Raw genomic sequence first — 24,958 nt, forward strand, 5'->3', positions numbered from 1 at the left:
TGAATCAATTACCACTGAGTGATAAATTTCATTTGGCACAAAAGTGTCATTTTTATACGAAGAATAAATACAAGCAGTTATTTGAAATTTAGGTCAATGGTTTCCATCTCAAATGACAGCAAACCTTCTTTTAAAAAATATTAATATACTTTAAGTATTAATAAAATATTTGATTAAGGTTAAAAAGCAAGTTTTTGAAAAGTCACATATACTTTTTCAGTGCATGAGACTGAATATATCTGGGAACTTAGTGACAAAATATAGCACTATATTTTCATTTTTTTCATAATTTGGGACAATATCAATTACAGATAAATTAAAAACTCAAGCATTCTGACTATACAATCAAATGCTCAAGTTTGAAGTGGAACAATTTAAAACAAGGAACTAAGTAAAATTCCAGAACATTAAACCCAGAAGTACAGCTCTTAATGAAGTCCAAATCCTCTAGTCACCATGCCTGTGGTCGGGGGTTATGCCAACAGGGAAAAGCCGTCTGAAGGAGGTCGTTCTGGCTGTTGGTGGGTCTCCTGCTCTGAGGCGGGCTTCCTCAGGGAGCAGCTGGAGTCAGCCCATCACAGGGAGGGCTTACACTTCAATCAAGGTAAAGGTCTGAATTCTGACGTGGGGCAAAGAGCTCCAGCGGGCCAGACACTCTATAGAAGGACTCCAGGGAGAAAGGGGAGGGGCTCTGAACCCCCACCAGTCCTCACAGCTCCAGAGAGGATGAGAAGAAAGAGGGGCAACACTGAAATCTATACTTGTGGCTGCTAACTCGACCTCCTTTGAAAAAATGAAGTCTATTTAATAGAAACCTTTCCTGCACACGCACGAATGCTTCTCTCCCCTTGTGTCCCCGTTGTTGCACAGAACCTCTAAGCTGCCTAGGATTCCAACAATTATTTCCAAACATCATAATTTTTGAGAACGGTTCTATAGAATTTCCCCCACCATAGTTACATTTTTAAATAAGATCTGACCTCAGAGAAGCATTTTCATTAATAATATTTATTCTAATTGTAAAGGATGCACAAGAGAAAAAAAAGAATATACTCTTTGATAAGTTCGATAACTGTTTAGCATGTGACATCGAAAAATGTTCATAATACACATAAATTATTGCTAGATAAGAGATTTTTAATAATGAGTTTACCAAAAAGCAAAACAAAGCAACAAGAAACATGTAGAAATTGTAACTAGCTCTAGTACTGTAAATTCCTAGTGACTAGACAGTATAAAATACATACTGTTTATAAAAACACATACTGCTTTCCTCTTTCATAAATAAAAATCATGGAACTTCGGGGCTCCTTCTTAAGAAACACACTCACTTTCCCTGATATCACCCAAATTGTAATAATAATTGAAATGCACCCATTCAGGGATGCCTCAGTATTCTCCTTCATCCTAAATGTTGAAAACATTATAAAACAGACCAAGTAAGTTTTTAATAGTTTCTCTTAATTTCTTTTCATCTGAGTGTACACTATATGATTTTGAAGTAAGATATAAAGATATGTGATAATCCATTCACATAATATGCAAAACTTTGGAATCTAAATGCCATTATGTAATTTTTTCACAAACAAATACAAATAGTTAAAAATTCAAAAAAATGTGTCAAGTAAGCAAAATATAGGAAAAATAGTCTCTTTGTTTCAGGTCGATGGTAAATGGCATATGAATGTCAACGTCAGGTAAGGTCAACGGTGCACCAAATCAGTGAGTAATCCTCCGCTTGAACTTCAAACAAGCCAGTGGATCGCCCAGCTAATACAATGGGCCTCACTTGTCATTGGTGACTATTAACGGATAGACCTCTTTGGGTTTCTGACACGTAAATGTAATCTCAAGTTGAATTTTCTAAATTTTGCATTGTCTAGCTCAGTTGAAGCTTTCCATAGGGGCCATCCACTTTAGTTGGAGAATAAGGAATACAAAATGATATTTCACTCAATACCTAAATGGCCTTCCTTGGATTCTTTACATGTTAGTCTTTAGTTAGGCACAATAGGTAAATCATGGCTATAAATGATGCTAAGATGACAAACATGATCTTTTGCAACATTTCTATCTGTCCATCAGAAAAGACATTTTGGCCTTACAACTGTGAAGTGGTTAGTAATATAATAAATTTATAACAGGACATAAATATGTCATATATATGTATATTAAAATGTGTTAAACTCTAAGCTTATATTCATCCAATAAAAACCAAAAAAACCCGGGCCGAGCTGGCCCGGTGGCGCAGCGGTTAAGTGCACTCGCTCCACCTCAGCGGCCAGGGGTTCACGGTTTCCAATCCTGGGCGCACACCGACGCACCGCTTGTCAAGCCATGCTGTGGTGGCATCCCATATAAAGTAGAGGAAGATGGGCACGATGTTAGCCCAGGGCCAATCTTCCTCGGTGAAAAGAGGAGGATTGGCAACAGATGTTAGCTCAGGGCTAGTCTTCCTCACAAAAAAAAAAACAAAAAACAAAAACACTCCCAGGTTTTTATCACAATAAAATATCTTAAAAAGGTAAAAATCTCATGCCTGGTTCTCCATTGGTGTGGGGTGACTAATTTGCACGTTTCCAAAATAAAATCATTCCCAAGTTTGCCTACAAACTCGGATTGGCCACAATAGCAGAATATTTAGTGGCAATACTGCAGCTTAATGAATTTCATTTATGACCTAAAATTATGGTAAGTGGAGGTCTAACTTCAAAAAGGAAGATGTCACCCAAAGAGGCCTAACAGAAAGTCTATTTTGGAAGGTAAGAAAACTGTGAAGCTGTCAGTCTGCGAATCTAAGTATGACTTACAGGAGAGAGGGGGTGAGAGAGGGCACAAGGACACGAAGCGGTTCTTACCAGGTTTGGGGCACTGGGAACTCTTGAGGACAAGTTCTGGAGAGGAAGAAAAAGAGGTGGTGTTAGTGCACAGATGTGTAAAAACAGGCAATTTGAAGTTAAATTGGAATGTCAGAGCTCTATCTGACCTGAAGAAAATATATTAAATAAATAAATATATATGTACATATGTGTATGTGTACATATGTATGCACACACACACATATCTCACATGGCCTTAATAGCAGATTTTAACAGCACTGAGAAAATGATGCTTTCTACCCAACATATTTGGATCACGCACCAGCCCCATGGTTCTGGCTGTGTATTTATAACTCTAAGCCCTGGGTTTCACATCCGTTGAACTCTGGTTCGGCGCATGGGCTCTAAAGCCAGACCACCCAGGCTCAAATCCCAGTGCACCATTCGTGCTCCATGACCCAGGCAGTCATTTAATTTCTCTCCTGGGCTAACAACAAAGAATTGTTGTGAGAATTAGGGGAGTTAATGTATGTAGAGAGCTTAGAGCAGTGCCCAGCACACTGTAAACATATATAAATATATGTCATTATTTTGGGGATTTGCTCTCTGTGGCTAAAAATTGGACCAATTCTCAGGAATCCTTTCTCCTTTACAGATATTTTTAGATATTTTATACTTACTTTATTAAACTCTCTCCCTGGTTCACTGCTTGGCCCTCTACCCAGAAAGTCCATACAGCCTTGTTCCACCCTGAGGCTCACCGCCTTTCCTTACCTTCGGGAAGCACACCTCCACAGAAGCTGCCTGCCACTTCTTAGTTAGGATGATGCTAATATTTAATGTTCATTATACCATCTAGGTGGGCATCTGTCTACCTATTCATTCTTTCGTTCACCACCTTACCATGTATTTATTGAATGCTGCCAATGGGCCTAGGTGGCAACAACACAGGCATGAACGAGGCCAGATTCCCTGCACCCATGGAATTTACGTCTGTGTTACATGCTAGAGGGCCAGGCTGGGTGGAGGCAGAACTGCCACCCTGTTGCTGGAACTGTGGCATATTGTGCATCCTGGAGTGTCTTACAGGCTTCTCTCTGAACAAGGACACAATAAAACTTCTGGAAGAGAGAATACTGGAGATACAATACTAGAGACACAACAGTTCATGAGGCCTGTGAGCAAGGGGGAAGAGGGGAGGGTGGAGGGTGCTCAGCCTCATAGACTATGCTCAGGTCCCTGGGAATGTGAGCCTGGGTGCAGTCAGTGGTGCTCAAGGTCAACCCAATGACCTTGCTTGGTTGTGGGCAGAAAAGGGCAATTTTGAGCCCAACATTGTGGATGTAGTTTGTATCCCTTTCCCACCCAGCTGCGGAAGGATCGATGTTCCCAGTTCTTCTAATAAGAACTCAAGAAAGTCGGAAGTTAGTTAAATAAAACTGGTGCAACATCCAGGGTACTGTCATAAATGGGAAGCATGCACGTTTGGATCTCGATAAGAACTGTGACTCCACTGGGAAACAGCCCTCCTGGCCACAGGGAGGGCAGCTACTGCCCCTCGGAGGAACCCGGGCCGTGTCAAAGAGGGAGAAGGAGTGCTACTTGTGGCAGAAACAGATTCCAAGTTACCCTGGCCTCAACCCGCCTAATCAGGAGGAACCGCCCAGGAGCAGAGCAGAATAAAGCCACAAACCAAGACCAAGAGCTGACGGACTGCAAGAGTGTCTGAGGAAAATGCACAAAGCACCCCAAATCCTGACAGGGCATGGACAGGCTTGGACTGGGGTTCTCGCCGTCTTACTGTGGGCCTCAGAGCTAAGACACTTGCCACTGTGGCTCACCACCCCCAACACACACACCATGTGCCCTCCACATCACTGTAGAGCCAGGGGACCGGTGACATCAGAGGATGGAGCAGCATTAACTCCGTCTTCCCAAGGGAAGAGTGAAGACAGCACTTAGGAAGGTGCAGGAAAGTAAACAATGTCTTCGGCTTTATGGTAAAGAAAATATCTCTGGATATGAAGTTCTCTCTAAGCATAATTAGCTTTGTTTTAGTTATTTAGGTTTTGTCATGACAGGGACTCCAGAAGGTTTGCCAGCTGAGGTTCTCGCTCCAGGGAAGGTGCTCAGAAAAGCCGTCCTGAAAGCAGGGGCCCCTGCGAGGGTTGTCCTGGCCCCGGGGGGACAGCCTGAGTGGGGCAGAGAGGAAGGACTCAGGGTGCGGGAGGGGGAGGCGGTTTTTGTGCTGCTGCTGCTGCTGTTTTGGGAGGCGGCTGGGGAGAACTGTAAATTAACTCTGACGAGAAACATGAGAAGCAGGGAGGGGCAAGAAGCAAAGCTGAAGACGTAGACAGAATTTGGATGACTCGCTTAGGAGCTGAGAGCACACCCTGAAGGACGACACCCGTCTGTCACACGGTCACATTTGTGCTGTTGATAAATCACCTGCGCGTGGAGAAGGGCTTTCAGGGAAAGAAATGAGCTTGGAGGTAGGGTTATCCCTGAAATTTAGTTTTAATTGATGTGTACTTTGAAGAGAGAGTTTTCTTAAATTGTACAGTCCATCTAGTACCTCTCAGTGAGAGGTAAGTTGATAAGGCTTTAAAAAGAAACATTAAATAACTCCATGTGTCTATTTTGGAGTAAGCTCTGGTCTTTGAAGATTTTTTTTTCCAAGGCCTGTCTTGTTAAGACTCATATAGGTCATCGTCTAGATATGACAGACCTTATTCTGTCAAGAAAACACTGCTATTACCATAAAAATCCATAAAGTGCCAAAAAAGGAAGCTAACCCCAAACGAGACAATTCCTTGGAAACTATAACCAGAAAGGGAGGATGGCATGAGGCTACAACAGGGTGTGTGAATTACAGCTTTAATGAACATTTAAAGCACCTGTTTCCTTTCATCAGTCCCACACTGACCACACCATCCTCTGTTTAAAGGAGGCCGTTAAATAACAATAATAAACTTTCAGGGATTTTGTTACAAACTAAGAAACCGAGGAAACAGGTAAACAGGCTGTTAAATAATCTTTGACCAAAATAACTGACAAGGAGACATGAAAGTCAAGAGAACACCCAGGAGAAAGTTAATTTTTTAATACTTCATATGATTATATTTTAAAAGTTTTTTACAGTAAAAATTTCTAAATATACTTAAAAGTAGAGATCAGGGAACCTCTGAACTCATCACCTTGCCTCAACAGCCACCACCATTTTGCTACACTCATGCCATTTATTTTCATTTTGCTGGATTTTTAAAAAGCAAATCCCAGTCATCACACCATTTCACCCCAAATCATTCAATGTTCTCTCAAAAAACGGGGACATTTTCTTACTTAGTCATAACGCCATTATCGCACTAAACAAATTATTATTCCTTGGTTAACTCTTTAGTCCAATGATTCATTTGTTATAGTCCCCAAATTTACAAATACGTGTTCCAGAAATTTGTTTATAAGTCAACTATTTCGATTTCAGGAACTATTTCCCCCAAGAGCATCTTTAACTCATACATCACCTGAAATAGAACAATTTTCCAGCTAAAAATGGTTGAAAGGAATGTTTACTACATAGAAATATTTTATTTCAATGGAATAACTGGGAATAAACATCTTCATATGCATTGGTTTTGTCCATACTTAAAACTATTTCTATCCTAAGTGAAATTCACGAATTATGATCATCCTGAGACTCTTGCTTCGTGCTGCCACACTTCTTTCCAGAAGTGCTGTAGACCAGCGCTTCTCACACCTTAATGTGTGTTGGAATCACCTGGGCATTTTGTTCAAATGCAAATTCTGGTTCGTTACATCTGGGGAGGGGCTCCCAGGGGACACCTATGCTGCTGCTTATGGACCGTCCATGGACCACCTGTTATTGGTTGAACCGTGTCCCCCTCGCCCCAAATTCATATGTTGGAGTCCTAAACCCCAGTAGCTCAGAATGTGACCTTATTGGGAATAGGGTCAGTGCAGATGTAATTGGTTCAGATGAGGTCATTAGAGTAGGCCCTAATCCGGTATGATTTATGTCCTTACAAAAAGGGGTAACTTGGACACAGACATGCACACATGGAGGATGCCACGTGAAGACTGGAGTCATGCCATCAGAAGCTAGGAGAGAGGCCTGGAACAGATCCTTCCCTAGTGCCTTCAGAGGGAGCACAGCCCTGCCGACATCTTGATCTTGGGATTCCAGCTTCCAGAATTGTGAGACCCTCAATATCTGTGGTTTAAGCCCTCAGTTTGTGGTACTGTACTTTGTTACGGCAGCCCTAGCAAACTAACGCACCACCCTTCATGTAGCCAGGGCTTGGCGGGTTGTCTCTTGAACACACTGGAGCACTGCATCCAGGGTTAGGGTAGTGGCTAAAAACTTAGATTCTGTAGGCAGACAGGCCTGCATTCCATTATTTGTGCTGAGTAACTTCATATATTATTTAACTAGGCCGACCTTTGATTTCCTCATCTGTGAAATGGACGTGACAATATGCAGATGTGTCTCATGGGGGTCATTCGAGGATTAAATAAAAAGGTGCATGTGGGGGCCGGCCCCGTGGCTTAGCGGTTAAGTACGCGTGCTCCGCTACTGGCGGCCCAGGTTTCGGATCCCGGGCGCGCACCAACGCACCGCTTCTCCGGCCATGCTGAGGCCGCGTCCCACATACAGCAACTAGAAGGATGTGCAACTATGATGTACAACTATCTACGAGGGCTTTGGGGAAAAAAAAAAGGAGGAGGAGGATTGGCAATAAATGTTACCTCAGAGCCGGTCTTCCTCAGCAAAAAGGGGAGGATTAGCATGGATGTTAGCTCAGGGCTGATCTTCCTCACAAAAAAAAAAAAAAGGTGCATGTGACGTTCCTAACTCTGTTGAATTCGTGAGAGTAGTTTTTAGGGCAAAAAAAGTGGAGAAAAACTCAGCTTATAGGGAACCAGGGAGCAAGTGGGTGGTAAGGAATGGAAGTAGTGGGTGTGGATTACTCTTTCAAAGCTTTTTTTTGGAAAAAGGAAAGTTAAAGAGAAATGAGACTTGAAGGACTCACAAGGTGAAGGAAAAAGTAGGTCCTCAGGATCGGTGGGAGTTAAGCTTGTTTGTACATATCTTGTCCCCGTTCTGAGAACAGGTGGAACCGAGGGCACTGTCAGAGGCGATGGCCACAAGCAATCACTGTAGGATGCCCAATGCCTTTACCCTCTCAGTGAGTCCACTACCAAGTTTTATTTACAGATGCAACAGGAGGCAAGACCAGGTCCTGTCCCTGTGATTTCACAGTCTGGGGTGCAGGAGGAGTTGGACGGTAAAACCATCACTACAAGTGTATGAAGAAGGGCAGAGAAGCCCGGGGACACCACCTGGTCTGGGAGCTCTAGGTCTGGGAGCTCTAGGTCTGTGAGTTCAGAGAGATTTCGGGCTTCACAGGCTCTGGCAGTTCACCCCTGGTGGCCTCCCTGAGGCCTTCCTAGGTCTGCTTGTGCAGGAAGGGCCAGCCCTCAAGCTCCAGGCCATCCACCCTGCCCCAGGCCAGGGCCTGAGGTTGGCATGGCTGGCTGCCTCTTGCCACCCAGGCTAGGGCTACCAGGTGCCTGGATAGATGGCTGCTTGGCCAGAGGAGAGGCCGCCTGTCTCTATGTTCCCTGCCAGGCGGGATGTTAGAGGCTTGGTGGGTGGGCTCTGCTCCTCCAGTGAAGTTAGAGCCCCATGTTTTCAGCCACACCTGAAGAAGAAAGCAAGGCAGGGCCAGTCCCTTGTTGGCAAACCTAAGGCTCCTGATGCCACTTGGTGTGCTGGTATAGTCTGCCAGCTGCACGTGCAGCCCTACAACTCAAGGGTGCCGCCCAGCCTGGGCACGGAGAGCAGTGGGAGGGCCCTAGAACTCTTCTATGGTTTGGGGCTCTGTCCTCACCAGCAGCTACACTCTCAAGCACTGGCAGCTGGGTCACCATGCTCCCCAGGGATGGGGCAGCAAGGCCAGGTTCCACCCCAGGACTATTATCTCAGGGCCCAGACCAATTGTGAAATGCAGTGACCGAGTGGGATAGTCAAGCTGGCATTGCCTCAGGAAAGGGGAGAAGAAAAATTCCTAGAACCAGGTGCTCGGGAGTTACGCCCACTTCTGGGTGTGCTGGTGTAGTCTGCCAGCTGCATGTGCAACCCCACGACAGGCAGGATCCCCGAGTGCTGATCTAGGTTGGGGGCAGCACCCCCAAAACATGGGCCCGGCCTAGGGCTGAAGCTGACCCAACCCACCTGTGGAGTGCGGCCCTGCAGGGAGCGGGCCAGGTGGATCGGTCAGGTCCAGAGAAGAAACCAAAATCAAGATCTCAAAGGGGTGAGCCAACTGGACTCCTCACAGCAGCACGAAGCAGAAAGAGACAAGAAAGGAAGTGGTCACGGGGGAGAGGGAAGCTCAGGCTCAGGGAATTTCTATAGGAAAAGCCAGCGTACTCTACCCCTGGAGACTGGCGTAGGAGACATTGGCCAGGCTGTGGCGAAGCAGCCAATGGAGGAAGAAAGGGAGGAGATGAGGGATTGGAATAAATATCTGTGGAAGGAGGACGGAAGGAGAAGGGAAGTGGCATCATGGGAGGAAAAGCAGATATGGTTCACGCCGCAGGTGGAACAGCTTCCCAGGCGGAGCACAAGACCAAGGGACAGTGGGGGAGGTGGCCCTGCTGGACCAGCAAGGCCCAGAGAAGAGAGACAAGAGACCACAGGAGGATGATGGTCCTCTAGTCCTTGCCTCCATGTTGGTGACGTCTGAGACCCACAGAACTACCTGTGTCAGCTCTTCATGGCACTGGCTGGGGAGAGAGTGCTGCCTCGGATCTGTGCTGCCCTCTGGCAGGGCCTGGCAGCAGAGGGCTCCCTTGGGTTCCCGTCCTGGCTGCCTTTTAGGCTCCCGTTTGTTCCCAGAGGACATGACTACTGTGTTCTGTCTCGAGAGCAGCCTCCACCCACCTGTTTCCATTGCTGTCTTTTTGCCATCTCTTCCCTCTCCGTGGTGGACTTGAAGTCACTCTATCAGCTGGTGGCAGGAAGAGTCTTCTTCATAGACAGAGGCTGCAGAACAATTTAACCAAGAGCACTCTGGGATGTGTGAGGAGGGAGTGTACGGGAGAGGGAAGGGAGAAGGAGGGGGAAGGGAGCGTGGGGAGCAGGGGGGAGCGCCAGGGAAGCGGAGGAGGGCAGGAGGGGCAAGGGAGCCCTCCATTGGGAGAGAGGAGCAGGAGGGCCAGGAGCACAAACCTCTGTGGTGGCAGCAATGATAGAGGCACTGGGAGCTGTCCTGCTTCCGCAACACAAGGCCGAGGACAAGCAGTGACCGCGGGCTCTGCTCACTCGCTCCCACATGCACCCACCCACAGATAAAGGAAAACTGCAAGAAAGGCCCCTCAGCCCACAAACTTCAGGACTTAATGCAGATGTAGTTTCCCCTGAGATTTAGACACAATCAGGTCTGATCATTAAGCGTTTAGATTATTCGAATATTTCTTCTTGGTATACAACAGATATTGACCAGAGAAGAAATGTGTCTTAGCAACCACACTTTGTCTCGTTCAGCAGACGGGACAGACTGAAAAGGGAAGAAGTCTGGAGCGACGTGCTCTCCATGGACCTGCCAGTCTCCCCCTCAACCTAGGAGAGTCGGGGCAAACAGCGGACACCTCAGCTCCCGGAGCGCGAGCCCCTAGGCAGTCGTCTACCCCCTGCTGCTAGGCCAGATAATCCGGAAGGCTTGGAGAAAGAGCTGGCGTTTGTTTGAACTGGACCTTTGAGGAAGGTGGGCTCTGGATATGTAAGGATGGGGCAGTGGATACAAGGAGAGACAAGTCCAAAACGAAAGAGAGTGGAGAGCCGAGGTGACCCTGCACCTCCACCTCATCTTCCCAGAGGCAGCACTCTGTTTATCGCAAAGCAATGGCATCCTTTCCTTACCACCATTCTCGAGGCTGCCCTTCCCACTTAGAAGAAAACCCACAATCCTTACTGGGAGCTGACAATGCAGAATAACGAGTGTGAGGAGCTCGGGCTGTGTGTCCGTGTGGCCCTCCTGGCTCCACCTCTGCCGAACCACGTGACTTGAGGTGCCAGCCTGGCCGAGACTCCACTCCTCAGCCGTCAAATGGGATCACAGCAGTCCACAGTCATGGGACGACGGTGACGAGTCAGTATGCCGGTACAGGCAGGGCGCGCAGACTGGCGGCTCACAGAGTGAGTGCTCCAGACCTCACAGCTGCTGTTATTAGCAGGCACAGCAGCAGGAGCTACAAGGGCCTGCCGGTCCGGCATCTCCCTGGCTCCTCTGCCCCAGGTTGCGCCCCAACTCCCCCTCAGTTTGCTGGGCTCCATGCTGGCCTCCTTCAGTTCCTTCATGTGTCACGGCATATGAAATGGGAACAATGCTGTCATGTAGTCGTCTGAAACTGTTGCTCCTTAATACTGCTTATAGATTTTTTTCTATCACATTCTCAATCTAATGAAGCCCAATGTTATGCAAGGCTCAAGGATGCTATGAAGGCCTGGTATATACCTGCTGATGAATTAGTGGATCTCCTAAAGACTCGAGGGTGACAGCTCATAGGTACACTGGGAATAGGAAAACTTGTATACAAGGAAATAACGAATGCTAACATTTAAACTTCCCCTCTATATCCTCTGAGATATACCTTACTATGTCCACTGTTAATTTTTCATTTAATTATAGAATTATGGTTGGTTCCTCACAAAATTGCTGTATTTTCTTGGCGGTTCACACTGAAAAGCGAAGGAATGTAGCAGGGCCCTACGGCCGCTTCCAGCTCAACTGTTCTGAATGTTTTCTATCCAGAACACAAGTCTGAGCGTGGTAATTGTGTATCGGAACAGGTGATAATTACGCAAGAAATAGCGTGCTGTATTTTAGAAGGTCGACTCTAAAGGTCAGGGAGTGGAAGTCTTTGTTAAGGAGGGAAAGTGTCAGCTATGCTGCTGTGTGCAGAAACAGGAGTCCACTCCTCCACTGACAGAAATGCCTAGGCCGCTGCTTGTTGTGCCTCAGGTGCAACTTGTACGGTTTCTTGACAAGCCGAACAGAATGTGCATTCTTCGGGAAATGCCCTTCTCAATTCTGTGTCCTTAGACCCCTTTCATGACGTTCATCAGCTGTTCTTCACAGCGACTATTCTAAAGAGTTTCATCAACTAAAAGCCATCTTGTCCCTATCCTGCAACCCTATCCCCACACCAAGAGTGATCAAAACACAGGACTTCATTCTTTCACCAGGCAAGACAGCTATGTAGTTGTACCTTTTCACCAACTATTCCATATTCCCCAAGCATCATTAACATTGTTTTCATCTTATATCTGCATATACGCCATCTCGAATACTTAAATCGGAGCTCCTGCCCTGGACCTACCCTACTAGGCACGTGGTGAGCACTCTAATTGGTCCAAGATGCTGGGCAAGTCTCCATTCCAACTAAAGGGATCCCTGATTCTTGCTTCTAAGCACGTGCATATCTTTTAGGAACATGGTTTCATATATCCATTCAGATTTGTTAAACATTATAAAAATGTAAGAATTAAAACAATTTTGAAACGCGAGCACAATATACAGGCTGCCAAAGAACAGAATTTCTTTACAGTTAAATGCTGATGTTGTCTTCTAGCATATAACTCCTCCCCAGAGAGGCAGAAAAAGCATAGTTCTCTTAAAATAAAGATTCTCAGGATATTATTTACTTTGAGAAAACCTTAGAGCTTTTTAAATTGAAAGCAGGGGCTCGAGTCAAGATGGCGGCGTAAGCAGACTCGGAACTCATCTCCTCCCGTGGACACAGCCAATTTACAACTACTCGTGGAAAAATTACCCCTGAGACAGAACTGAAAACTGGATAAGAGGAACTCCTGCAACAACGGACAATCCTAACTGAGGTAGAAGAGGCAGAGACGCCCTTCTGGAGAGGAAAAATGCCGCCTTACAAGCCGCCAGCTGCACGGCCGCCGGGAGCAGCTCACAGGTATGCACCCTCCCTGGAGGCACGGGGCCCTGAGCCGGGAGCGCCCCCGCTGGGGGCATTTTGTGGACCCAGCACAATCGAGACCAGCAGCATAATATCTGACTGTGCCTGCTACTAAAACATTGAGGAGTACCCCCAGAAAACCCGGTTCACAAAGAAACTAAAACCGGCTCTTAAAGGGCCCATGCGCAAACTCACCCGTTTCAGAAAGCATGCTAAAATCACCAGAAAGAAAGGTGCACAGTGCTGTGGTGAAAAGAGACTCACCTAATAGGCCCTGAGTGCATCTCGGTGAGGGGTGAGACCTCTCCAGGGACTGGGACATTGGCGGCGGCCATTGTTGTGGCCTGATGTGAGCGTGCTGACACAGACTCCATTGGAGTTCTCCCTGAGGTCTGCTAGCCCAGGGTCTGCCCCACCCGCTACAGCACTGATTTAATCTAGCTCAGCCAGGGTAGGCAGCCCACCCTAGAGACTGGCCCCACCCAACAACAAGCCCTCAGGCAACTTGTGGGCCTGCATAGATAGGTGACTGGATTCTCTGCAGCCTGGCAACTGAGCCGACTTTAGCAGGGCAGGGTGTGCACAAGGAGCTAGTGGAGAGTGTGGGGTGGTGGTGGAGTGTGTGGGGCTCCGGCCGTGGAGAGACTGGGTCCGCTTCGGGAGGTTGGAGCGCGCACACGGGGCAGGACTGTGTTGACTGTGTTTGTGGACCTGTGGGCGGCAGGGCTTGTCAGAAGACTTGTGCTTCTCAAAGACCCACATAGGGGGTTTGCCCCACCTTCCAAAGCCTGAAACAATTGGGTGCTCCTGTGCCTGAGGCCAGCCCCACCCAGCTGCAATCCTCAGAGAGCTGACAAGAGACCTAACAGGCTAGAGGCTTACAGCAATTGTAAGGCCCTGAGCCTAACAACCTGCTACGCTGGGGGCCTACTCACTTAAAAGAAATACTGCAACACAAATGTGGTATTAGAACTTGCAGCCAACTGTGCTGGGGATCCCCACACCTGATAAAGAGACTGAAGGGCCCACAACAACTACAAGCAGCTGAGCATTACAACAGCTGGCCAGGAGCATAACTCGGCCTCCCTGGGTGCCTACAGGGAGAGCAAACAGGCCACAATAGAAGGACACACGTAGCCCACATAGGGGTCACCCCTGGAACATTGAGAACTGAGGGAAGCACACGGCAGGCCTCCTAAGGCATCACTTACATAAGGTCACCTATCCAAGAGCAGGAGACGTAGCTGACTTACCTAATACATAAACACAAGCACAGAGAAAGAGGCAAAATGAGGAGGCAAAAGAATACATTCCAAGTAAGGGAACAGGACAAAACCCCAGAAAAGGAACTAAGTGAAACAGAAACGAGCAACCTACCCGACAGAGAGTTCAAACTAAGAGTGTTAAGGATGCTCACTGATCTGGGGAGAAGAATAGATGAACTCAGTGAGAATGTCAACAAAGAAATGGAAGATATAAAAAAGAACCAATCAGAAATGAAGAATACAATACTGGAAATGAAAAATTCATTAGAGGGACTCAAAAGCAGAGTAGAGGATACAGAAGAACGGATCTGTGAGCTGGACGAAAGACTAGAAGAAATTACCCAAGGTGAACAGGTAAAAGAGAAAAGAATTAAAAAGAGTGAGGACAGTCTAAGGGACCTCTGGGACAACATCAAGCACACTAACATCTGTGTTATAGGTGTCCCGGAAGGAGTAGAGCGAGACAAGGGGGCAGAGAATCTATTTCAAGAAATAATAGATGAAAACTTCCCTAACCTAAGGAAGGAAACAGACATCCAGGTACAGGAAGCACAGAGAGCCCCAAACAAGATAAAGCCAAAGAGGCCCACACCAAGACACATCATAATCAAAATGTCCAGAATTAAAGATAAAGAGAGAATCCTAAAAGCCGCAAGAGAATGTCAAGTTACATACAAAGGAAACCCCATAAGGCTATCAGCTGACTTCTCAGCAGAAACCTTACAGGCTAGAAGAGAATGGCACGATATATTTAAAGTGCTAAAAGGAAAAAACTTACAGCCACGAATACTCTACCCAGCAAGGTTATCATTCAAAATGGAAGGAGAGATCAAAATTTTCCCAGACAAGCAAAAATTAAAGGAGTTTGTCACCAAGAAACCAGTGCTACAAGAAATGTTAAAGAGACTAATTTAAGGGGAAAAGAGAAGACCACAAATAGGAAAAATTATCTATTTCCATGATAAGAACGTAATGGATACAAATGCACAAAAGAGAGGTTAGATATGATATCAAAAACATAAACGGAGGGAGGAGGGGAGTTAAAGAGTACAGCTTTCAGACAGAGGTCAAACTAAAGGGACCATCAATTCTGTATAGAAGAAGAAAGAAACAGAGAAGGACTACTAAAACACTGAGAAAAAAAAAAGTTAAAAAATGGCAGTAAGTACATATTTATCAATAGCTACTTTAAACGGCAATGGACTAAATGCTCCAATTAAAAGGCATAGGGTGGCTGATTGGATAAAAAAACAAGACCCATATATATGCTGCATACAAGAGACACACTTCAGACCTAAAGACACTCACAAACTGAAAGTGAAGGGATGGAAAAAGATACTCCACGCAAATGGCAATGAAAAGAAAGCTGGGGTAGCAGTACTCATATCAGACAAAATAGACTTTAAAACAAAAACTGTAAGAAGAGACAAAGGAGGGCATTACATAATGATCAAGGGAACAATCCAACAAGAGGATATAACACTTGTAAATATCTACACACCCAATGTAGGTGCACCTAAATATATAAAGCAATTATTAACAGACATAAAAACAGAAATAGACACTAACACAATAATAGTAGGGGACTTTAACACTCCACCTACACCAACGGATAGATCGTCCAAACAGAAGATCAATAAGGAAACATTGGCCTTAAATGACACACTAGAACAGATGGACCTAGTAGATATATACAGAGCATTCCATCCAAAAACCGAAGAATACACGTTCTTTTCAAATGCACATGGAACATTCTCCAGGATTGATCACATATTAGGCCACAAAACAAGTCTCCATAAATTTAAGAAGATTGAAATAATACCAAGCATCTTTTCTGACCACAACGGTATGAAACTAGAAATCAACTATAGGAAGAAAATCAGAAAAGCCACAAATACATGGAGATTAAACAAAATGCTACTGAACAACGACTGGGTTAACGAAGAAATCAAAAAATACCTGGAGACAAATGAAAATGAAAATATGACAGGCCAGAATTTATGGGATACAGCAAAAGCTGTTCTAAGAGGGAAGTTTATAGCGATACAGGCCTATCTCAACAAACAAGAAAAATCTCAAATAAATAATCTAACAATGCACCTGAAGGAACTGGAAAAAGAAGAACAAACAAAGTCCAAAATCAGTAGAAGAAGGGAAATAATAAAAATCAGAGCAGAAATAAATGAAATAGAGACCCAAAAAACAATAGAAAAAATTAATAAAACCAAGAGATGGTTCTTTGAAAAGATCAACAAAATTGACAAACCTTTAGCTAGACTCACCAAGAAAAAAAGAGAGAAGGCACAAATAAGTAAAATCAGAAATGAAGGAGGAGAGGTTACAACAGGCACCTCAGAAATACAAAAGATTATAAAAGAATACTATGAAAAGCTATATGCCAACCAATTCGACAATCTGGAAGAAATGGATAAATTCTTAGAATCATACAACCTTCCAAAACTGGATCAAGAAGAAGTAGAGAATTTGAATAGACCAATCACCAGTAAGGAGATCGAAACAGTAATCAAAAATCTCCCCAAAAATAAAAGTCCAGGACCAGACGGCTTCCCTGGTGAATTCTACCAAACATTCAAAGAAGACTTAATACCTATCCTTCTCAAACTCTTCCAAAAAATTGAGGAGGGGGGGAAGCTCCCTAACTCATTCTATGAAGCCGACATTACCCTGATACCAAGACCAGACAAGGACAACACAGAAAAAGAAAATTACAGGCCAATATCACTGATGAACATCGATGCAAAAATCCTCAACAAAATACTAGCAAATCGCATACAACAATACGTTAAAAAGATTATACACCAGGATCAAGTGGGATTTATTCCAGGTATGCAGGGATGGTTTAACATTCGCAATTCAATCAACGTAATACACCACATTAATAAAATGAAGAATAAAAATCACATGATCATCTCAATAGATGCAGAGAAAGCATTTGACAAGATACAGCATCCATTTATGATAAAAACTCTGAATAAAATGGGTATAGAAGGAAAGTACCTCAACATAATAAAGACCATATATGACAAACTCACAGCTAATATCATCCTCAATGGTGAAAAACTGAAAGCTATCCCTCTAAGAACAGGAACCAGACAAGGATGCCCACTGTCACCACTCCTATTTAATATAGTATTGGAAGTCCTAGCCAGAGCAATCAGGCAAGAGAAAGAAATAAAAGGGATCCAAATTGGAAAGGAAGAAGTGAAACTGTCACTATTTGCAGATGACATGATTTTATATATAGAAAACCCTAAAGAATCCACCAGAAAACTTTTAGAAGTAATAAACGAATATGGTAAAGTTGCAGGATACAAAATCAACATACAAAAATCAGTTGCATTTCTGTACACTAACAACGAAGTAGCAGAAAGAGAAATTAAGAATACCATCCCACTTACAATTGCAACAAAAAGAATAAAATACCTAGGAATAAACTTAACCAAAGAGGTGAAAGATCTGTACACCGAAAACTATAAAACATTTCTGAAAGAAATTGAAGAAGACACAAAGAAATGGAAAGATATTCCGTGCTCTTGGATTGGAAGAATTAACATAGGTAAGAGGTCCATACTTCCTAAAGCCATCTATAGATTCAATGCAATCCCTATCAAAGTTCCAACAACATTTTTCACAGAAATAGAACAAAGAATCCTAAAATTTATATGGAACAACAAAAGACCTCGAATAGCTAAAGGAATCCTGAGAAAAAAGAACAAAGCTGGAGGTATCACACTCCCTGATTTCAAAATATACTACAAAGCTATAGTAACCAAAACAACATGGTACTGGCACAAAAACAGACACACAGATCAATGGAATAGAATCGAAAGCCCAGAAATAAACCCACACATCTATGGACAGCTAATCTTTGACAAAGGAGCCAAGAACATACAATGGGGAAAAGAAAGTCTCTTCAACAAATGGTGTTGGGAAAACTGGATAGCCACATGCAAAAAAGTGAAAGTAGACCCTTACCTTACACCATACACAAAAATTAACTCCAAATGGATTAAAGACTTGAATGTAAGACCTGAAACTGTGAAACTTCTAGAAGAAAACATAGGCAGTACGCTCTTCGACATTGGTCTTAGCAACATCTTTTCAAACACCATGTCTGACCGGGCAAGAGAAACAATAGAAAAAATAAACAAATGGGACTACATCAAACTAAAAAGCTTCTGCACAGCAAAGGAAACCATCAACAAAACGAAAAGACAACCTAACAAGTGGGAGAAGATATTTGCAAACCATACATCTGATAAGGGCTTAATCTCCAAAATATATAAAGAACTCATGCATCTCAACCACAAAAAAGCTACCAACCCAATTAAAAAATGGGCAAAAGACCTGAACAGACATTTCTCCAAAGAAGATATACAGATGGCCAACAGACACATGAAAAGATGTTCAAAATCACTAACTATCAGGGAAATGCAAATCAAAACTACAATGAGATATCACCTCACGCCCGTCAGAATGGCTATAATTAACAAGACAGGAAACAACATGTGTTGGAGAGGATGTGGAGAGAAGGGAACTCTCATACACTGCTGGTGGGAGTGCAAACTGGTGCAGCCACTATGGAAAACAGTATGGAGATTCCTCAAAAAATCAAGGTTAGAACTACCATATGATCCAGCTATTCCACTGCTGGGTATTTATCCAAAGAACTTGAAAACACCAATTTGTAAAGGTACATGCACCCCTGTGTTCATTGCAGCGTTATTCACAATAGCCAAGACTTGGAAGCAACCTAAGTGCCCATCAAGGGACGAATGGATGAAGAAGATGTGGTATATATACACAATGGAATACTACTCAGCCATAAGAAATGATGAAATCCAGCCATTTGTGACAACATGGATGGACATTGAGGGTATAATGCAAAGTGAAATAAGTCAGAGGGAGAAGGTCAAATACCGTATGATTTCCTTCATTAAGTAGTAGATAATAACAACAATAGACAAACACATAGGGACAGAGATTGGATTGGTGGTTACCAGAGGGGAAGGGGGCAGGGAGGAGGGTGAAAGGGATAATTCGGTACGTGTGTGGTGATGGGTTGTAATTAGTATTTTGGTGGTGAACATGATGTAATCTATGCACAAATAGAAGTATAATGATGTACACCTGAAATTTTTACAATGTTATAAACCAATGTTACTGCAATAAACAAAAAATTAAAAAAAAATAAATAAAAAAATAAATTGAAAGCAAATTGGCAAAGACAATTTATATGCTAGTGAAAGGTAGTAACATAAAAGAGAATGTAGATGCATTTTCAAAGGCATATCAATTAGTTCCTTTGATTTATTCTCACATACAGTAGATTGTTATAATAATAGAGAAGACAAAATCTGGAGATGAGCTTTAAGCGGTCCTTGGGAATCTGATGGTGGGAAGGGGTTTATAGTCTGATTTGGGGGTCTCTAGGTGGGTGGCATTTTGTTATCTGAGTGGCCTTTTGCATTTTACTATCTGAGTGCCCTTTTGCATTTTACTACTGGCTTTATCTCACAGTAGAATCTTTGGTAGTTTACACTGGAAATGTGACTGAACTAATTTGGGATGATAAATAATATGGAAAGTAAAATTTCAGCCCTGTGTAACCGAGTAGTCCTGGAATTAATTTAATCGATGCAGTGTTCTGATCCATTCCAGAGTCTCCCTGCGTGACATCTAGATTGCCTACTTCAGGTTCCATGAGACCTCCTGAAGGTGATACTGACCCTAGGCTCTCAGGCTCTCTGTAATAGAAACTGACAAGAGGCCCAACCAAAGTCTCAGACAAGGTTCTACTGAGGCTTATGCTCGGGCACAACGGAGACAGCAGAGGATAAGTGGCTCTCTGGCTGGCTCCCGGAAGGGAGTCATCTTGAGTCTTTCATGGGGTGAGTGGAGTGGACTGGAGTCACGGTTCTCTTCCTCCGGCGGCGTTCTGCTTCCCTCTTTCTGGTGGTGGTGTCTTCAAATGCCCCATCGGGGTTGAGCTCTCTGCGCCCGCCCAGCAGGTCCAACACGGCGCTGTTGCTCACTACCGCCGCCCAGGAAGGTCGTCTCGAGGCTTCGTGCGCAGGCGGGAGTCAGGGTGACTGCTTGGCGAAAGATTTGTGTCTGGAAGGTTGCTTATCTTGACTCCTGAAATAGCTGGGCTGGGAGGTGCCGAACCTGGCGGTTAAGGGTAAGGGGCAGAGTCCCGTCCCTATTCCGCCTCAAAGGACCACCTTCAGGAGGCGGGAGAGCCATCTTCACTGACTGTTCATCTTCTCCCCTGAGGGGAGCACCTCACCCCTGGATGGCCAAGGAGTTAAGAAAACAAAAATCTGGAGAACTATGTAGCCTGAAAATAAATGATCCACAGCAGAGGCTTCCATATCGCATGAATCTCAAATATATGGGTGTCAATCCAACCTAAATTGGATCAATTTGACAAGAAGCAAGGATATTTGCCTGTTAGAAACTTGTAAACATTGATATAAGGGGTTTCTATTCAAAGTGCTTGTATAGACTGTTAGTACAAGGAGTCGCTATTTCACTCCTATTTAGTTATGACTGCAAAGCAGTATTTTGTGAATCTGTTTTTTAATTTCATTGTTCTAATAATTCATCTTTCCCTTTGTGATTTACAAAATATTGGTTCATGATGCTTTGGAGATTTTTTAAAAGCAGTCCTTTAACAAGACAGAGAAGCTCTGCCCCAGATGGGATGACTCTGGAGTGTGCCTGGGAGGAACCCAGGTCCCTGAGAAGTAGACCAGAACTCCAGACTGCTCAGCAGGAACTATGGAAGGAGACAAAAGTAGATTTCTGTATTTGAGAAACAATAGTAATATAGCTTGTTTGTGTGTATGTATATATGCAGTAAATGTACAGAATGATTGTGGAGAGAGTGGGGAGGGAGGAGCGTGTGATTGGGAAGGGGCTTTAACTATATTGGTTCTTTTTTATGGGTATGGTATCACAGATGTGTATTGCGTATTTTTCACATTTTCTTGAATGTCTCTAATATTGTATTAAATTTATAAATTAAATTAAATATAGAAAAATAAGGTATTTTAAGATACCATTAATATAATGAATAACAGTTGATGTATAATGTAAAATAAAATTTTTTGCAAGTATTTTGCAAAAAAACCTGGACTGATTTCCAACATTTATATTGTTAATAATTTATATTTTGCTTTAATCCAAAATTGCTTGAAATGCATTAAACACAAGTAAACCTGTGTTAGAGTACCATCAATACAGAACATAAAGGGCTGATTACCTAATGAAGATTCTAAACTCAACTAGTATTTTTTTGTGTGTGAGGAAGATCAGCCCTGAGCTAACATCCATGCCAATCCTCTCCTTTTTTTTGCTGAGGAAGATTGGCCCTGGGCTAACATCCATGCCCATCTTCCTCCACTTTATATGGGACACCGCCACAGCATGGCCTGACAAGCAGTGCATTTGTGCGCACCAGGGATTCGAACCCCAGGCTGCCAGCAGCGGAGCGCGTGCACTTAACCGCTACGCCAGGGGGCCGGCCCCTCAACTAGTATTTTTTTAATTCTCGGTTTTCTCAGAAGCTAGTTGTTTTCATCAAAGTCCCTTCATGCCTCCCTGGAATACATTTAGCTGATATGTAGCACGGCAGCTACTCAATTCAGGTTCTTCACGAAGATCCGCACGATGCTGTCTTTTCCATGAGTGCCTCACTCATTATTTGAGCTGTCAATCTTTTTTAGCCTAATTTACCAAAACTTCTCTTGTAAACCTGCTGTTATCTCAAGGCCCAGCAATGACATTGTTACTGGTGTCAGAGAAGCAATGCTGAGCTTGAGATTTCTGCTGCTGAAACATCAAAACGAATTAATTCAATCCTTTCTCTGAGTTATTTGATATAGGTACCCCCCTCTGGATCTATATATGTATATCTAAGTCCAGGTGCGCACGCGCACACACACGTGCGCCCACACACACACAATCTGCATTTATAGGCCAGTGCCGGGAAAATGCTGTAAACAGAAGGGTACAGAACCGGACAACAGGACTCCAGATAACTGTGCGAATGCTGCAGTTCTGAAGACGAACCAGTGGCCTCAGGGAGCTAGATCCACCCACACACCCCTGGCCTGAGTTCCCAGGGAGATTCCACAGAAGAAGAAAGGACAGCGATTTTCTCTATTCACTCCCTCATTCAGACAGAGAAAAATATTAGCTGTACCACTCCTGGGAACATCAGAAACAAAGGTTCCAAAAGGGGCCCGATTCCTAAAGGGCCCGGCAGATGACTTTAATCCTATACTGATACTGTATACAATGATTTACTGGGAAGACGGGGAGGTGTGGGATCCCAAGGACACGGCTGAAGAATGAGGGAAGCAGAGCAGTATGAGGCAGGAAACGTCATCCGAGAGCCCAGCCAGTGCCTCGCCAGCAGATGGGCTCAGGTGTGCCTAGGTACTGAGTCCCTCCCCGAGGAGCCAGACAAAGCATGGGGCCGTCTTCTCCCATGGAGACTCGGGGGAATCAGGGAACTGGAAACTTCTCTGGCTTCGAAGTCTTGCAGTGAAGTCAGTCCCACAGGGAGGACTGAGGGATCCCACAGGCCAACACAACCACCCCTTCTGTCCACGCCTCCAGGCACTGAGGCCAATCTTGTGTCTTCCGAAGCCCAGGATGTTGTCCTACAAAACCCATCGCCAGCTCCACTCCTCCCTCCTCCCAAACGTGTTAACTCTTCCTCCCTCTATGGAATACATTTATCTATGAATGGAGTTCATTTGTTTAGACACCAGTCTTGCTTATGACTGAGAATACCCTGAGAAGACACTTTTTCATTCAGCCCTGTGACTGCAAGTCTAACACAGAGGTGGATATGTACTTGTCATTCAGTATATTTTCACCCAACACATTTTTGAAAGCCTTTTATATCACAGACCTGGTGCTAGGTGAGCTATTGAATGGAGGACGGATAAATAACTGATATTAATCTTAGACCTCTTCTACAACTACCTCATGTTCCAGAGGAGGAAAACTATAATACTGCTTTTTTGAAGCTCATGCCTCAAACATGCACCTGACCCTGTCTTTGCCATTGCACTTTCCCGACCACCTGGCACCTGGCTCACAGTCTACCCCTCCATCTCTGGTCCCACCATCACCTCAGGCGAGTTCAATGTCTATATGAATGACACTTGGCCTCTCAGTCCCTCCTCTCCTCACCTCCTGTTGTCTTTTCCTTTATCCCACCATCCTTTCTACAGTCACACCCTGGGCCTCATCTTCTCCCCAAATCCATGTCCAAATCTCTAGAGGAAGCATCTCGTGGCCTCTCCCCACAGCTTGTTTGTATAGTTATCACCACTGCTCCTCGATCCCCCTGGAGGTGCTCTCTTACTAACTCCTTTACTTTCTCCAATCTGTCAGTCCCCTCCTTTCTCCCTTTTCCTCCTTATCAATGGGCCATCATCTAAATAACATCCACGCCAATATCCTAACCTCCTCACCCCTCCATCTTCCCATCATACTCACCTGGATGAATTCAACTCCCTACTCTATCTGCTGCTGGCTCCCCTAGCGAGCATCACAGTCAGGAGAGAAGAGATGACTCACGATCATCAACCTCAATGAGGACATCACCCTGTCCTTCAGTCCTACTACATTTCTCTGGTTAACTCCTTCTCCCACTTTCTATGGTGACCACTTCACACTTTCTTCACTCTCCTCAAACTTCCAGCCACCACGGCTCTACCCCCACAACCTCGCCTCACTCAAGTAGATGGCCTCACTTCCTACTTCTCGGAGAAAATAGAAGTCATCAGACAGGAAGTCCATTAAAGTCCCCAGCCATAGCCATAAACCTATTTATATCTGCGTTTCTCCTTTCTCCCTTAGCCTACTGTTAGAGCAGCGGAGCCATCCCTGCTTGTTTCAAAACCATTCACCCTCTCGTCCTTCCATCTCCTCAGCAGGCTTACACTATTATTTCTCCCTCTTTGTTCTTGTATATTTGACTACTTCCTCTCAACTTTGACCTTCCCATCAGCATCTAAACTGACTAAAATCCCTCCCGTTTTTAAAGAGCCCTCCCTCTCTGAACCCCACCTGCCTCTCTGGCTACCGCCCTACCCCATTCCTCCCTCAACAGTTAAAGGAGACACAGAGCATGACTCCATTCCTTCTCCTCTGACTCCTTCTTCAGCTGGCTTCCTCTATCATTCCCGAAATAGCTCCCATGAAAGGACCGATGATGGCCGCGCTGTGAAATTCAATGACATATTTTAGTCCTCTAATTACTTCAGAATACTTGACCTTTCTGCAGCATTTGAAACTATTGATCACCCCTCCTTCATAAAACCTCCCTTCTTTTGAATTCTGGGATGCCATGCTCATTTGTTTTCCTCTCTGACAACACCCCTCCCTCTCCAGGTTCCTCTCCTCTGATTGGCCGTCACCTGATGCGGTTCTTCAAGGCTTGGTCCTGGACCCTCTCCTGTTCTCACTCCACACTCTCTCCCTAGGTGAATTCGCCCAGGCTCACAGCTGCATTACCATCTGCTGTGGCTTGAATTGTGTCACCCACAAAGATGCAGAAGTCCTAACCCTCAGTACCTGAGAATGCGACCTTATTTGGAAATAGAGTCTTTGCAGGTGATAAAATTAAGATGAGGTCATTAGGGTGAGCCCTAATTCAGTATGACTGAAAAAGGGAAATTTGGATGCAGAGACACACATGCAGAGGGAAGATGATGTGAAGACACAGGGAGAAGATGGTCATCTACAAGCCAAGGGGAGAGGCCTGGAACGGATTCTCCCTCACAGCCCTCAGAAGGAACCGGCCCTATGGACTCTGTG

The 24,958-nt window shown here is 44.5% G+C and overlaps 1 protein-coding gene across 3 annotated transcripts in view; it reads right to left on the minus strand.

Annotated features, from left to right (window-relative positions):
- The window catches only part of SPATA13 (spermatogenesis associated 13), a 350,174-nt gene that overhangs the window by 296,486 nt on the left and 28,730 nt on the right, over positions 1–24,958 (minus strand). For all 3 annotated transcript variants that reach the window (XM_058547860.1, XM_058547859.1, XM_058547862.1), the window contains exon 2: positions 2,859–2,894. In XM_058547860.1, the coding sequence (XP_058403843.1) occupies positions 2,859–2,894 (36 nt within the window). The remainder of the gene's footprint in view (positions 1–2,858; positions 2,895–24,958) is intronic.

This window comes from Diceros bicornis, chromosome 9 (genome assembly GCF_020826845.1).
Source record: "Diceros bicornis minor isolate mBicDic1 chromosome 9, mDicBic1.mat.cur, whole genome shotgun sequence".
In the NCBI taxonomy this organism is placed as follows: Eukaryota; Metazoa; Chordata; class Mammalia; order Perissodactyla; family Rhinocerotidae; genus Diceros; species Diceros bicornis.